We start from the raw sequence: 13,683 nt of genomic DNA on the forward strand, positions 1-13,683 counted from the left end.
TAAAGGACTCAAGGAAGAAAAGAAGACAAAGTCAGGGAGAGGAGGAGTAAGGGAGAGATGTAGGTGTCAGAAAGAGATCACAGGGTGGATGTCAGCTGAAGGACAGCAGAGAAATAGGTACCTTGAGGGTTTGGCTGTGAGTCTCTGAGGGAATATGCATGAAGATACTCTCTGGCATTTTCTGTAACATTAGTACGTGGCACTCTAGCAATCGGACAAAGCCATGTGAACCAAATAGTGAGGCATTGGTTCTTTTCACCAACTGGCAGGCCTTGGAGAAATGGTGCTCAAACAGGTCCCACTGTGAGTCCTGGGCAAACCTGAGGGGAAAGAGTCATAGCTCTCAGCTCTATCCTCTGCTTACCAATCCTGGCTTTTTCATAAAACTGTCAACTGCTTTAAGGCTCTAATTAACCTCCTGAGCAGTCAGAATTATGATGCTGCAAAGTGGCTAAGGCTACTAATTCACACATAAGGAGACCACTGATACTCAACATTGTCATGGGTTACTCTAAATAGCATGTAAAAGTGACTGTAAACTTAACCCTCAACATATAATCCCAAAACTGTTAAGGGGACAAGGACCATTCTAATAAGTATGGGAGATGAATGGTCTTTAAAAGTTGATTAGAGATGTTGAATAGTTCTGCCTGGAGAAGTGAGATAGCTGAAATGACTTAAATTTCTACCCTTTCCCAGAGACCTCAAGAAAGACATTACCACATGGCCAGGGAGGAGTAGATCCCTAGCATGACATTGCTCTGAGAAGTTAGAACACAGCTATGCTCATAGTGTTCAATGAACTGCAGACATTCGCCAAAGGACCGACATAGCAATCCTGTGGACAGAGAAGGTAACTAGGGTAATATATATTGTCAGTGTAGGGACTAGGGAATAAAAGGTGTGTGGTACAGTAGAGTAAACAAACCCAGAAAGGCAGACACTCCTGAGTCACAACAGGGTTCCCACACTTTAAGGAGCCATGGGCAAGGCACAGAGGACATAGACTTGTGACTGCCTATTGTTCCAAACCTAGGGCCCCAACTAAGGCCTGAATCCTTCAGGAATACAGTAGAGTCTGTGTAAGATTTACCTTTTCCGTAGAGCAGCAGATCTAAGCAAGCAGAGTAAAAGCAGGCCAGGCCAAGGACATTATGCCCCTGGGAAATGAGCGCCCACTGACTCTCCAACACGTGGACACACAGATCAAATCTGCCGAGAGACAGAGGCACTCGGACCAGCTAGGGAGTGAGGAGGATGGTAAAGGAAAGGAGGGGAACTTACACTTTCAAAGCAGCCTAAAATCCCCTAGATCTCCTGTCCAAAGCTCTATTTACATAGAGAACATCTGTGCTTGGAATCATACCTGTCTCTAGTACAAGAAGGTGAGAAAATGCCTCTGAGGTAGTTTCTGGGGTCCTGAGTTACTGCAATTCCCTACCTTCTTGCAGAAAGATGAATTTAAAAAGGAAAACAGAGTTTGTCCATGAGCCCCAAGTGGTGAGAAATACGTAGCAGCTCAGACTCTTGCATTTCCACTCCCAACCCTCCTGCCCAACACTGAAGATAATGCTTGGAGGGGTGAAGGGAAAGATATCTCTAGAGATGGAAATAGAACAGCAGCATCTCTACCTCCACCTCTACTCCAAACTTCTCTACCAAAACATACCCACCCCTCTTACAAAGCAAATACAAATGAGAGAAAATGATCTTAATACTTCTTCTTCAGAAATGCAGATCTGAAGAGAACTGAAAGAACCAGATTTTCCAGCGCTGGTTTCTTGAGGTATCTGCATATCTCATGAGCTTGAAAACCTAAGGAGGTTAAACAACATTGTGTGAGGTCTAGCTATGACCCAGGACTCTCTAAAAGCCCTAGGCCACCAGCCCAAACCCCTATTACCCAGCTTGATGGAGAAGTCAAGATGGCCAAGGCAGAGCTTGGTGTAGGCCAGGGCCTGCATGAGCTGGGCTGTGGTCAACAATCCCTCCCTTGAGAACCAACATAGGGTGCTCTTCTGAATGGCCATCTGTTCACAGTGCAGCCACTTCTCCCTGTTGCCCATGTTCTGCGACAACTGGGAGAGGTCCAAGTAGGTAGAGACAATCTGCAGGGTAATAAACGCAGGACAAAACATCCCACTGTACATTCACATGGCGTTTCCATTTCGCCCCCTTCCTGTGTAAAAGCCTGGTGCCTTGCTGCTCACTCAGTCTGGGCTCCTGGTGTCGCTTCCACTCCAGCTAGGAAAATAAGCTCCTTCCCATTCTAGGACTTCTAAAGGATCATTCTCACTGTCTGTCCTTTAAACAAACCATTTTCTCTACATGCCTCTCTTCTTTCTCTCTAATCCAAGACTTTTCCCTTCAAAACACTAATCAAATTGCTGCTTCTTTGTTTTCTGTAATTATGGCCTGAGAGCTCTTCAGGACTGTTTCCTAGATCTTTATTATGTACATCTACATGCACATGTGACACAGATAATGGCTCATTTTTTATTGAAACACTGTCTTTCCTTCTGTCTCCCTGACAACTATTCTCAGTTTCTTTCACTGGTTTCTCCTCACCACCTGACCTTTTAACACTAGAGCTTTTACCTCATTCCTTGGACCTCTTTTCTATGCTCATTCCCTCAGTGGTTTCCCAGTTTTATGGCTTTAAATAGCATTTGCACACTGATGCTCCTGTATTTCCCGATCAGACCTTTCCCATATATCAAGTACTACTCCACATCTCCATCTGGGTGTCTAAGGCATCTCAAATTAAACATGCCCAAGGCTGAGCTCCCAAATCTTCACCTAAACATGTTCTTTCTGCAGACTTTCCCGAGCAACAACATCCCTCTAGAGACGTTCAGGTCACAAATTTTGAGATTATCCTTGACTTTCTCTTTCTCTCACATCCCAGAACTGATCCATGAGTGAATCCTGTTGGCTCTTTCTTGGCAAAAGACCACTGCTCACTTCTGTCATTTTAACAGTATAAGCCACCACATCTTGCCTAAATTACCATAGTAGCCTTCTTATTGGTCTCCCTGCTTCCTCTCTTGCTCCCTTCAGTTTATTCTTAAAATAGTAGCTGGGGGCAGCGCCTGTGGCTCAGTGAGTAGGGCGCCGGCCCCATATGCCGAGGGTGGCGGGTTCAAACCCGGCCCCGGCCAAACTGCAACAAAAAAAAATAGCCGGGCGTTGTGGCGGGCGCCTGTAGTCCCAGCTGCTCAGGAGGCTGAGACAAGAGAATCGCAAGCCCAAGAGTTAGAGGTTGCCATGGAACTCTACCTGAGGGCGGTACAGTGAGACTCTGTCTCTACACACACACACACACAAAAATAGTAGCTGGAATAATCTTACTAAGCTATAAGCAGATCTTGTTGTCCATCTTCTCAGAATCTACCAATGACTCTCCATTTCTTTTAAAGTAAAAGCCAAAATCCCTACAAGACCTGCACCATCTACTACCAGCCCTTCCCCATCCCCTCGGATCTCATCTCCTGGCTCATGCTCCCCTTCCCCCTCTCCTCCAGTCACATGGGCCTCCTCATTCTCCCTCAAACACAGAGAGTAGGCTTGGGTATTCACTGTGCCTTTGGCCTGTACACTCTTCTCCTAGACAGCCTGGCTTACTTTTTCACCTCCCTCAGATATTTGCTCCAATTTTATCTGTTCAGTGAGGTGTTCCCTGACCACGTTATTTAAAACTGCACCCTATCTCCATCTCCTAGAACCCCATGCTCCCCCTGCCTCCTCTTTATTTTTCTCCATTGCATATAAATATATTGTCACCTAACATACTATGTGTTTTACTTATTTATTATATTTCCTTGGAGCTAAAGTCAGAATATAATAGGTGTTCATCAATTATTTGTTAAGTATATGGATAAAAAAGAGAGAAAGACAGACACTAAAATTAGGAGGACACATTTCCTTTTCTTTTTTCCTAAGTCAGATGTTCTAATCCTTTCTTTCTTTTCTTTTCTTTTTTTTTTTTTAAGACAGAGTCTTACTTTGTCACCCTTGGTAGAGTACTGTGGAATCGTAGCTCACAGCAACCTCCAGCTCCTGGGCTTAGGCGATTCTCTTGCCTCAGCCTCCCAAGTAGCTGGGACTACAGGCGCCCGCCACAACGCTCAGCTGTTTTTTTATTGCAGTTTGGCCGGGGCTGGGTTCGAACCCACCACCCTCAGTATATGGGGCTGGCACCCTACTCACTGAGCCACAGGAACCGCCCTGTTCTAATCCTTTATAGATCATGAGTTTCTTTGAGAATCTGATGAGAGCTATGGTCCTTTCCCTACCTCCCACTATTCCTCAAATGCTCCTTTGAACATAAACACAAAATTCTGCTTTCAGTCTGGGAGTTCACAGATAACCTCGTAACTGGAAACCCATTTATAAACTGCAAATTGAAGAACCTGCTCAAACATGTGAGTAGTGGTGTCCAGTTAAGTGGGGATTTTGGGGAACCATGCTTGGAAAACCAGGGTCTTTCTCCACAGTACTTGAGGTTTCTAACTGAGGTCCAGAGGTAAAGGAATTGCTCACCTGGGCTTCACTTGCAAACTCCTCAGCTGAATTCTTCTGCATAAGAGTGGCCAGACAGGCGAACCTGCGGCTACTGGCTGTGGCCTCTAGGTTATAGAGCTGCCAGAGTAAGGACAGGCAGTGCACCTGCTGTTGCAGGACTGCCAACTTCTTCTTACTGTTGTGAAGTACAAGGTAGTTAGCACACTTATTCCTCATCACTGCTCAATTTTCCCTCCCCATGAGATGAAAGCCTACTCATCTAAGGGCCATCCACAGACTTTTGAACTTAGAAATGTTCCTGGAATCCTACTACTCCTAACCCCATATACCATTCTAATTCAATCCTCTTTATCAGGAAAAGTTTAGAGACATATCTTTTTTAAAGGATTCAATCTTTGAATTCCTATTTGCTACATTTAATTAGCTGGGGAGGAAGATGGAAGACCTAGAATGATTATAAACTTACCTGTTACACGCATATATGTATATGCTGTCTGTTAGATGCTTGACAGCTACTGGATAGTAAAAAAAAGTAGCCTTGGGTCAATAGGGGCAAAGCTCTAGTCTGGACCCTAGTTTAGCTACAGTTTTCTGGCCCTAAAGGGAACCAGAACAACTTAGCCAGCCTTCTTACATTTCACTAGGGTTGCTCGGAGGTTGGCTCAGGGAGCAGGAATGCCAATACTTTTCCAGGAATGTTTGGAAAAGGACACCAAACCAGGTCCAAGGGAAATTCCTTTTCAGCAGTCGAAGGGCTTGCCTAGCCAATTTTTTGGCTAAAGTGATCTGTCCCATGTTGAAACAGACCTGGAGATGGGAAAACAAGAAGTAGTAATGTGAATGTGGGAAGAGTACCGACAAGGTTTTAGATATAACACACTGGCTCTGTCATTTTGAGATGTGTACATGGAGGAACACTGAGGTGCTACAGTGAGCTGGGCTGGAGCACAGCCTTGTCAGAAGTCCCATTAACAAGCACCAGTAGGGTAGTAAGCAAGTAAAGAGGTGAGAAAATAGGATTGTGGAAAACGCATCTTCTTTCTTACCCCTATACATTTGTAAATACACAGGAGAGGAAAGCAGTGATTTAGAAAGTGATGATGAGATCATTGTTTGTATAGAGAAAGCTAAACACAGAAAGCTGTGATTTAGAAAGTGATGATGAGATCACGCTCTCACATGCCATGGCAAGCACCTCAAATATATGTATTGCCTAATCTTGTATCCCTCCTTTCTAAATGGTTTACACCACCACAGTGGACATGGGATATCGGAGATTATCTTATACCTTTATATCCAGAGGCTAAATCCCCCAAGAAAGTGATTAAAATCTATGTGACTCTAGAATAATATTGGGAGGACTGCACAATAACTTCTTCTTATAAAGGGAAAGAAATAATTATTTAACTTTGCCTAAAAGACCTCTTAGTTGAAGCAAAAATAGTGCAATATCATAACAACTCTAATATTCCTTTTGGTCTTCAAAGTCATACACATTAGGTTTATTCTCCTAACCAGATTATCTTCTTTTTTTGGCTGGGGCTAGGCTCAAACCTGCCACTCTTGGCATGTGGGGCCGGTGCCCTATTCCTTGAGCCACAGGCACCTCCCCCTAATCAGATTATCTTAAGGTTTACATTTAAATTAGTTTATATATACTCTCATGAGTAAAGGACATGAATGAACAATTCACAGAAAAATAAATACAAATTACCAATAAACACGTAAGAACAATGTATCTTATTAATTAAAAGATACACATTAAAAGACAATATTTATATCCAGGGATTAGCGAGTTTTGAAAGGACTAATAATATCTGATGTTGGTAAGGATACAAAAAAATTCAAAGAAAATTAATATATTTTTGGTGGGCAACTTGGTGAAATATTTATTAAATGTTGTATCTTCTGTCTTAGTATTTACACTTCAAGAAATTTCTTTTCTTTTCTTTTTTTTTTTAGAGACAGTCTCATTTTATCATCCTTGGTAGAGTGTCATGGCGTTAACAGCTCACATCAACCTCCAGCTCTTGGGCTTAGGCGATTCTCTTCCTTCAGGCTCCTGAGTAGCTGGGACTACAGGTGCCCGCCACAACACCCGGCTATTTTTTGTTGCAGTTTGGCTGGGACCGAGTTCAAACCCACCACCCTCGGTATATGGGGCCGATGCCCTACTCACTGAGCCACAGGCACCGTCCTCAAGGAATTTCTTTTATGAGAATACTTTCACAGAGGGAGAAAGAGATATTCAACAAGCATATTCATCATTGCAATGTTTATAATAACCCCTAAATTAGAGACAACCTAAACACACATGAAGAACAGAGCAGCTAAACTATATGTCCCGTGGAGTACTTGGCAGCTGTAGCTATGTGGCAGATCAATATGCACACCAATGTGCACGTATGTTCAATCTGTATTAGTAAGGATAAAAATAAGCTGCAGAAGAAAGAGAAATAGAATATGATCCTATTAAAAAATAAAAATGGAAAACAATAATGATATGACTGTATGGCAGTATATGCACAAAATTATTAACTATGACAGGGGTGGCACGAGATTAGTGGGAGCTCTTTCAAAATATTTCTATATTTTGAATATGCAAAAACTTTCTATTATATTATCACATTTATAATCACACACACACACAAAAAAACAATGAAGAGATTTTAAAAGAAATAATAGGGTCACCCTCAAGGAGTAATAACCAAAACTGCAAGGCCATTCCCTGACCTCACCTCTGACCGAAGACAGCAGAAAGTGGCCTCCTCAAACCGACAGATCTTTACCTTGTGTTTTCTCAAGAAGGAGAACGCTGAGCGTTGGCCCAGAAGACTGCTTGCCTTTCTCAAATAAAAGAAGGCCTTCAAACAGGACAAGAGATGAAGAGACTGGATTAGGACTAGGGTGATGCTAAGGATGAGATTAAAGGCTGGAGTAAGGTTATGATGAGGATCAAGATCTGAATTTGAATCAGGTTTGGATTTTGAGTTAGAAACAGAAGCCAGATTGCTTGTGCACGGGTCAGGGGCAGTACCAGCAGGGGCTGGTGCTCTTTCACCACCACATTCTCCTGAATCCCTTCTAGCTTCTCTTTCTCTTTCCCACTCTCTTCCACTTTCCACTCACGGTTACTTGAGAGTAAGAAATCTTAATCAAATTTCCAAAGTGACAGGGCTCAGCTCAAGCGGAGACCACAGAGCTTGCTTACCATGTAATTATCTGACAGGTCCAAGGAGGCAGCAGCAGCCTCCAGCAAGTAATAAAATGTACAAGTGGTTTCTCCAATGACCAAGCAGTGCTGGGTGAGCGGTGAGAGCACTAATTTCAGGATTTCCTCACAGTGGCAGGGCTTCATGGTCAATAGTCCTTTCTCAGGGCTAGTCTGAGACAGCTTCCTACTCACTTGATCCAGAAACTCTTCCTCTGTTCTTTGTGGAAAGAAGATGAAAAACTGAGAGTGGCCACAAAGCTGTCACTTTTGTTGGGGCATTATCAGGTCTCAAAGTCACTTTTTCCAGGAAGCTCTCCTGTATAATTCATTACTTGTTTATCCTTTTCCTCCATTACTCCATAAATTTTTGAAAATCAGGGAGCAGAGATACAAGTGCAAAGCTCTATTAAAGATTTTAAAAAGCCTAAAGTCAACCTAAGTACCTCATAATCTAAATGGGGAAGTATCACATCTGAAGAGCAAACTAACAATGTGAGTGTTAAACAAAAATGAGACAAAAAAACAATAAATAATAAAAACTTTTTGTTAGCACATTTGAATTCTGTAATAGCATATTTAAATATTATTTTATACATCATCTAAATTATTTAACAACCCTGAGTGACACTCAGGCAGTCAAAGACTACCTCTCTTTTATAGATAAGGAGATTGAGGCTCAGAGAGATTAAGTGACTTACGAAGGGCTTCACAGCTACTGAGAAGTAGAATCCAAACTAGTGCTTACCTTGCTGACTGCTAATCCAGTGTACTTTCCATAGGCATCCTGAACTCAAAAGAGGTCAGATCTCTCTGAGCTACCATGACATAAAAACCAAGGAGGGTCTTGAAGGATGGTCACCATGTTGGTAAGTGGAGGGATGAAGAGGCCACTTGCCATTTAAAAAGAGAGAGTTGTGTATGGAAAGACACATAGGTGACTGTTGGGGCAGTTTGTGTAGAATAGATTTTTGTTTGAAAACAGTAGGAAACCAAATTTGTAAGTGGAATGGGAAACCATATAGAGAGTGACTTGTGAATTCAAGATGGAGACATTTAAAATTGATAGGATAAGCATTCAAAAGGCAGGAGGTACATGGTTAGGAAATATATATCTATCTTAATACCATCTATAGTAAAAATAATTGAGAAGACAAATTCATAGCTGGAAAAAATATGCTATGTATAAAATGTATTTGAAAGCTATTAAATACAGGTTTTCTAACACAGGAAATAATTTCCCTATAGAGAATCAAAAATTGCCTTTCTAAATCTTCTCTGGTAACCTGAATTTTGGGCTGAGTACAAGAGTCACTACTCCTGGGTGGTCTGCAAGTGGAGTGAGTGCCCCAGGAGGTCATCTGTCTCTGCCTTTTGGCCCCCTCCATGTCTACCCTCAGCATCTCAATCACCTGCAGTGTTCACTTGAGAAGGCTTCCTGAGTTCTGGATGGTTTTGTCTGGAACTGAAAGCTATCTGCAGGAAAAAAATATATAATTAATTATCATGTTTGGATTAACTTAGGATATTTTATTTTATTCTATTTTATTTTTGAGACGGGGTCTCATTATGTCACTCTCGGTAGAGTGCCATGGTGGCACTTAAGTGGGCTTAAGTGATTCTTTTGCCTAAGCCTCCCAAGTAGCTGAGACTACAGGTGCCTGCCACAATGCCTGGCTATTTTTTACTACAGTTGTCATTGTTGTTTTAGCTGTCCTGGGCTGGGTACGAACCTACCAGCCTCGGTGTACGTGGCTGTTGCCATAACCATTGTGCTATGGGTGCCGAGCCGACTTAGGGCATTTTAAATTCCTGATTACCTTTCCTCTGCAGCTTACAATGCAAAATTAGGATACCTAGTTGTAAATGCCTTAATGATAACTATATATGATTCAAACAGCATTTCTCCTCATTCCCAAACTTCAAAATCAGTTCCTACCTTGAAGAAGGCACTCAATGTTTGTTAAACAAATAAAGTGAATAAAGAATGTGTCTATCCTGATTTGATGGTTAATTCTAATAGTGGAAATCCCTGCATATGTCTAGATCAGGTTCATTACCAGATCAGAGTGAACTGCAGAGACTAAGACCAAGTGAAGAAAACCACAATAGCACAAAATGCCACAGTAGTTAGAGTCACAGTGAACAACAGATTTCTGGCCTTACCTAGCTGACCTTGATCCTCCGTATTTGACTCTGTTCTGAAGCTGCCTTCTCACAGATCAAGATAGCAAATACTAGGAATGATGTTGAGATGCTACTTATTAGGGTTCAGAGCATGGGTAGAGGGATTACTAAGGAGTCTAAGAGAAGTATTAGAGGGAAGATTTAGGTTAAGTAAAAGGACTGGCTCCCTGATGGTAATGATGTCAAATAACAGCTAAGGTAGCTGAGGAAGGTAGCAGTGTAGAACTCCAAGGGGCACCCTCTGGAGTTGGGCAGTACCTGGTGCATGGCCATGCATGGAGGTGCTTGGTCTGGGACACCTCCTTAGGTTCTGTTGGGCAGGGAAGGTCTTGAGCCCCTCTCTTACAGATGGACCAGGCTGTGTCATACAAAGCTAACATTGATTTCTTAAAAACCAAAAGTCCATAAAGGAAATATTAATAATAGCACACTTTTGCTCTTCCCCTAAGTGGCCTGAGGTGATCTGTGAAAATGGTTCACTATTCACTTGACCCAGAAAACACCACAAAATCATGCAAGTCAAGAGGCTCAAATCTTCGTGTTCACTTTAAGAACACATGTGAAACTGCCCAGGCCATCAAGGGTATGCATATACAAAAAGCCACCAAGTATCTGAAGGATGTCACCTTAAAGAAACAATGTGTACCATTCTGACTTTACAATCCTGGAGTCAGTAGTGTGCCCAGGCCAAACAGTGGGGTTGGACACAGGGTTGGTGGCCCAAAAAGAGTGCTGAATTTTTGCTGCATATGCTTAAAAATGCAGAGAGTAATGCTGAACTTAAAGGTTTAGATGTAGATTCTCTGGTCATTGAGCAAATCCAAGTGAACAAAACACCCAAGATGTGTCGCCAAACTTACAGAGCTCATGGTCGCACTAACCCATCCCTGAGCTCCCCCTGCCACACTGAGATGATCCTTACTGAAAAGGAACAGATTATTCCCAAACCAGAAGAAGAGGTAGCACAGAAGAAAAAGATATCCCAGAAGAAACTGAAGAAACAAAAACTTATGGCATAATTTTAACATAAAATAAATGCAAGTAACAGTAAAAACAAATAACAGCATACTTTCTTCACAATACCAGCCTTCAGAAAGCATAAAAAATGCAAATGTCCATAGCATTTATCAGCCAATGACAAACTGCTCTAAGTCACTGACTCACCTTCACAGAGTCAGAATAATGTTATAGCTAGAAGAGGATCATAGAGAAAAATCTCTCATTTTAGTCCTTCACCAGTAACTGCCATCTACCTTACACCATTCTCCCATCCCAAATACCAAAGCCAACTTCTCTTTTCTCAAAGTAGGGAAGATTTGGTTGGTTCTTGAGAGCTATCTTCAAATTTGGAAGAGGGTACAGCTTATGAAAAATAGGTAAAGGTACAAGGAGGTAGAGTCTACCCTACTAAAAGAAAGAACTTTCTCACAATTGGAGACAGTGAAGTGAGCTGTCTTTTAAGGGAGCTGACTGAAAAGGTTAAAACAAAGACGAATTCTTGTCTGGGATGCAGTTTAACAGCTATGGTGATCATTTAGCCATTAACACAACCTTCTTCAAGCAGCTAACTCCTACTTATCCTTCAAGATTTAATTCTGGAGCTCAGATGAGTAGTGGGAGCAGAGAGCAGATCCCAGATACCCTTAAGGAGCCCCACTGCCGTGTTACCATCACACATTGGGAAAAGCTACAGCTGCTGCAGCCAGCTTCAGTCACCATCACTACAACCATGAACAGCAAGGCTGAGACCCCCACCACCCTCCCCTCAGCGCCTCTGCTGCCAACACCAAGCCAGTCACCACAGGCAGTAATGGCCCAGAAGGCCTCATAAATGTGGTGCCTGCCAGCAGTAGGGCCAAGGTCATTACAACGAAGGTTTTGGGAATAGTAAAATGGTTCAATGTAAGAAACAGATATGGTTTCACCAACAGGTGTGGCACCAAGGAAGGTGTATTTTTACACCAGACTGCCATAAAAAAGAGTAACCCCAGGCAGTGCCTGTGGCTCAGTGGGTAGGGTACCGGCCCCATGCGGGTTCGAACCCTGCCCAGGCCAGCTAAACAACAATGACAACTGCAACAAAAAATAACTGGATGTTGTGGCAGGCACCTATAGTCCCAGCTACTCAGGAGGCTGAGGCAAGAGAATCGCCTAAGCCCAGGAGTCGAAGGTTGCTGTGAGCTGTGATGTGACAGCACTCTACTGAGGGTGATAAAGTGAGACTCTGTAGAAGAGTAACCTCAGGAAGTACCTTAGCAGTTTAGGAGACTGAGAGACTGAGGAGTTTGATGTTGAAGGAGAAAAAGGTGCAGCATAGCAAACGTTACAGGCCCTGGGGGAATTCTAGTTCAAGGCCGTAAATATGCAGGAGGTCTTAACCATTATAGACGCTATCCACATTTCAGGGGTACTCCACTCAATTACCAGGAGAATTACCAGAATAGTGAGACTGGGGAAAAGAACAAGACTGGAAAAGTGCTTCTGAAGGCCAGCCCTACCACAGGCAAAGGTTCTCACCTTACTGCATGGGGAGACACCCTTACTTCTCTGGGTATCGACCACAGTATTCCAACCCTCTTGTGCAGGGAGAAAGTGCTAACAACCAGGGTGCAGAACGAGGTAGACCAGTAAGACAGAATATGTATCAGAGTTATTGACCACAATTCCACAGGGGCCCTCCTGCCAGAGATAGCCCAGAGAGGATGGCAATGAAGAGGATAAAGGGAATCAAGGAGACAGACCCTAGGTTAACAGCAGCCTCAACATCAGTGCAACTTCAATTACCGACACAGACACCCAGAAGATCCTAAACCACAAGATGGCAAAGAGACAAAAGCAGCCAATCCACCAGCTGAGAATTTGTCTGTTCTGGAAACTAAGCAGGATGGGGCCAAGTAAACGCCATCGGTTTAGTCATGCAACAAGAAGAAACAAATATGAAATTCCAGCAATAAGAATTGAATAAAGATTAGAGCTGAAGACCTTAAGTGCTTGCTTTCTGCCTATTAAGCGGATAACCAGAACTATCTTCATTATCTATGCAGCATGAGATTTTTAATATTTTAAAAACGTCTAAAGATGTCTTTTTGGTAATAACAAATGTGTTTTCTTAAAAAGGCTAGTGTTTCTCAATATGCCTCTAAAGGTTTTTAAATTGCTTCATAACTAATCAGGTTGAGATTTTAAGAACTTCATTTTTAATTTGTAATAAAAGTTCATACATTTATTTTTTTGAAAAAGTCAACAAACTGCAAGGACCTATTAATAAAGGTCTCAAATGATTTAACAAAAGACTCAATTCTGACATTATCTCCTTCAAGGAGAACCTTCTCTGATACATTCCTCAGGCTGGGTTAATAGTCCCTTCTCAAAGGCCCATCTTTATATATGCCAATTTCATTGCTTTTCCCACTCAATACTAGAATTCTCTATGATCCTCCAAACTGATAGCTTCAGGAGGTCAAAGACTGAAGCTCATTCACAATGTATACCTAATACCTAGTATAACATCTAATACACGCGAGGGCTCAATATATGTGCACTGAGCTGAATAATAATAAAAATGATAACCAACATGTGTTGAAGACTCAACGCATGCCTGGCACTGTTCAGAGAACATCACATATTTTAGCTAATTTAATCCTCACAACAACACCATGAAGTTGATAATTAAGTAACTTGCCCAAGATTGCCAACCAAAACAGATAGGATCCCTATGGTACCTTTTAACTCAAGAGATTGCATTTTTCTTATCTTTGGTA

General features: G+C 42.3%; 1 protein-coding gene across 2 annotated transcripts in view; it reads right to left on the reverse strand.

Annotated features, from left to right (window-relative positions):
• Positions 1 to 13,683, reverse strand: part of LOC128594214 (adenylate cyclase type 10-like) — a 50,732-nt gene that overhangs the window by 9,082 nt on the left and 27,967 nt on the right. The window contains exons 21-30 of one of the 2 annotated variants that reach the window (XM_053602813.1): positions 9,148 to 9,211; positions 7,736 to 7,955; positions 7,263 to 7,388; positions 5,159 to 5,331; positions 4,543 to 4,699; positions 1,904 to 2,108; positions 1,719 to 1,815; positions 1,094 to 1,212; positions 721 to 838; positions 122 to 320 (exon numbers count right to left, since the gene is read on the reverse strand). In XM_053602813.1, the coding sequence (XP_053458788.1) occupies positions 122 to 320; positions 721 to 838; positions 1,094 to 1,212; positions 1,719 to 1,815; positions 1,904 to 2,108; positions 4,543 to 4,699; positions 5,159 to 5,331; positions 7,263 to 7,388; positions 7,736 to 7,955; positions 9,148 to 9,211 (1,478 nt within the window). The remainder of the gene's footprint in view (positions 1 to 121; positions 321 to 720; positions 839 to 1,093; positions 1,213 to 1,718; positions 1,816 to 1,903; positions 2,109 to 4,542; positions 4,700 to 5,158; positions 5,332 to 7,262; positions 7,389 to 7,735; positions 7,956 to 9,147; positions 9,212 to 13,683) is intronic. The other variant, XM_053602814.1, reaches the window with a different exon arrangement.

Source organism: Nycticebus coucang, chromosome 9, assembly GCF_027406575.1.
Source record: "Nycticebus coucang isolate mNycCou1 chromosome 9, mNycCou1.pri, whole genome shotgun sequence".
Taxonomy (NCBI): Eukaryota; Metazoa; Chordata; class Mammalia; order Primates; family Lorisidae; genus Nycticebus; species Nycticebus coucang.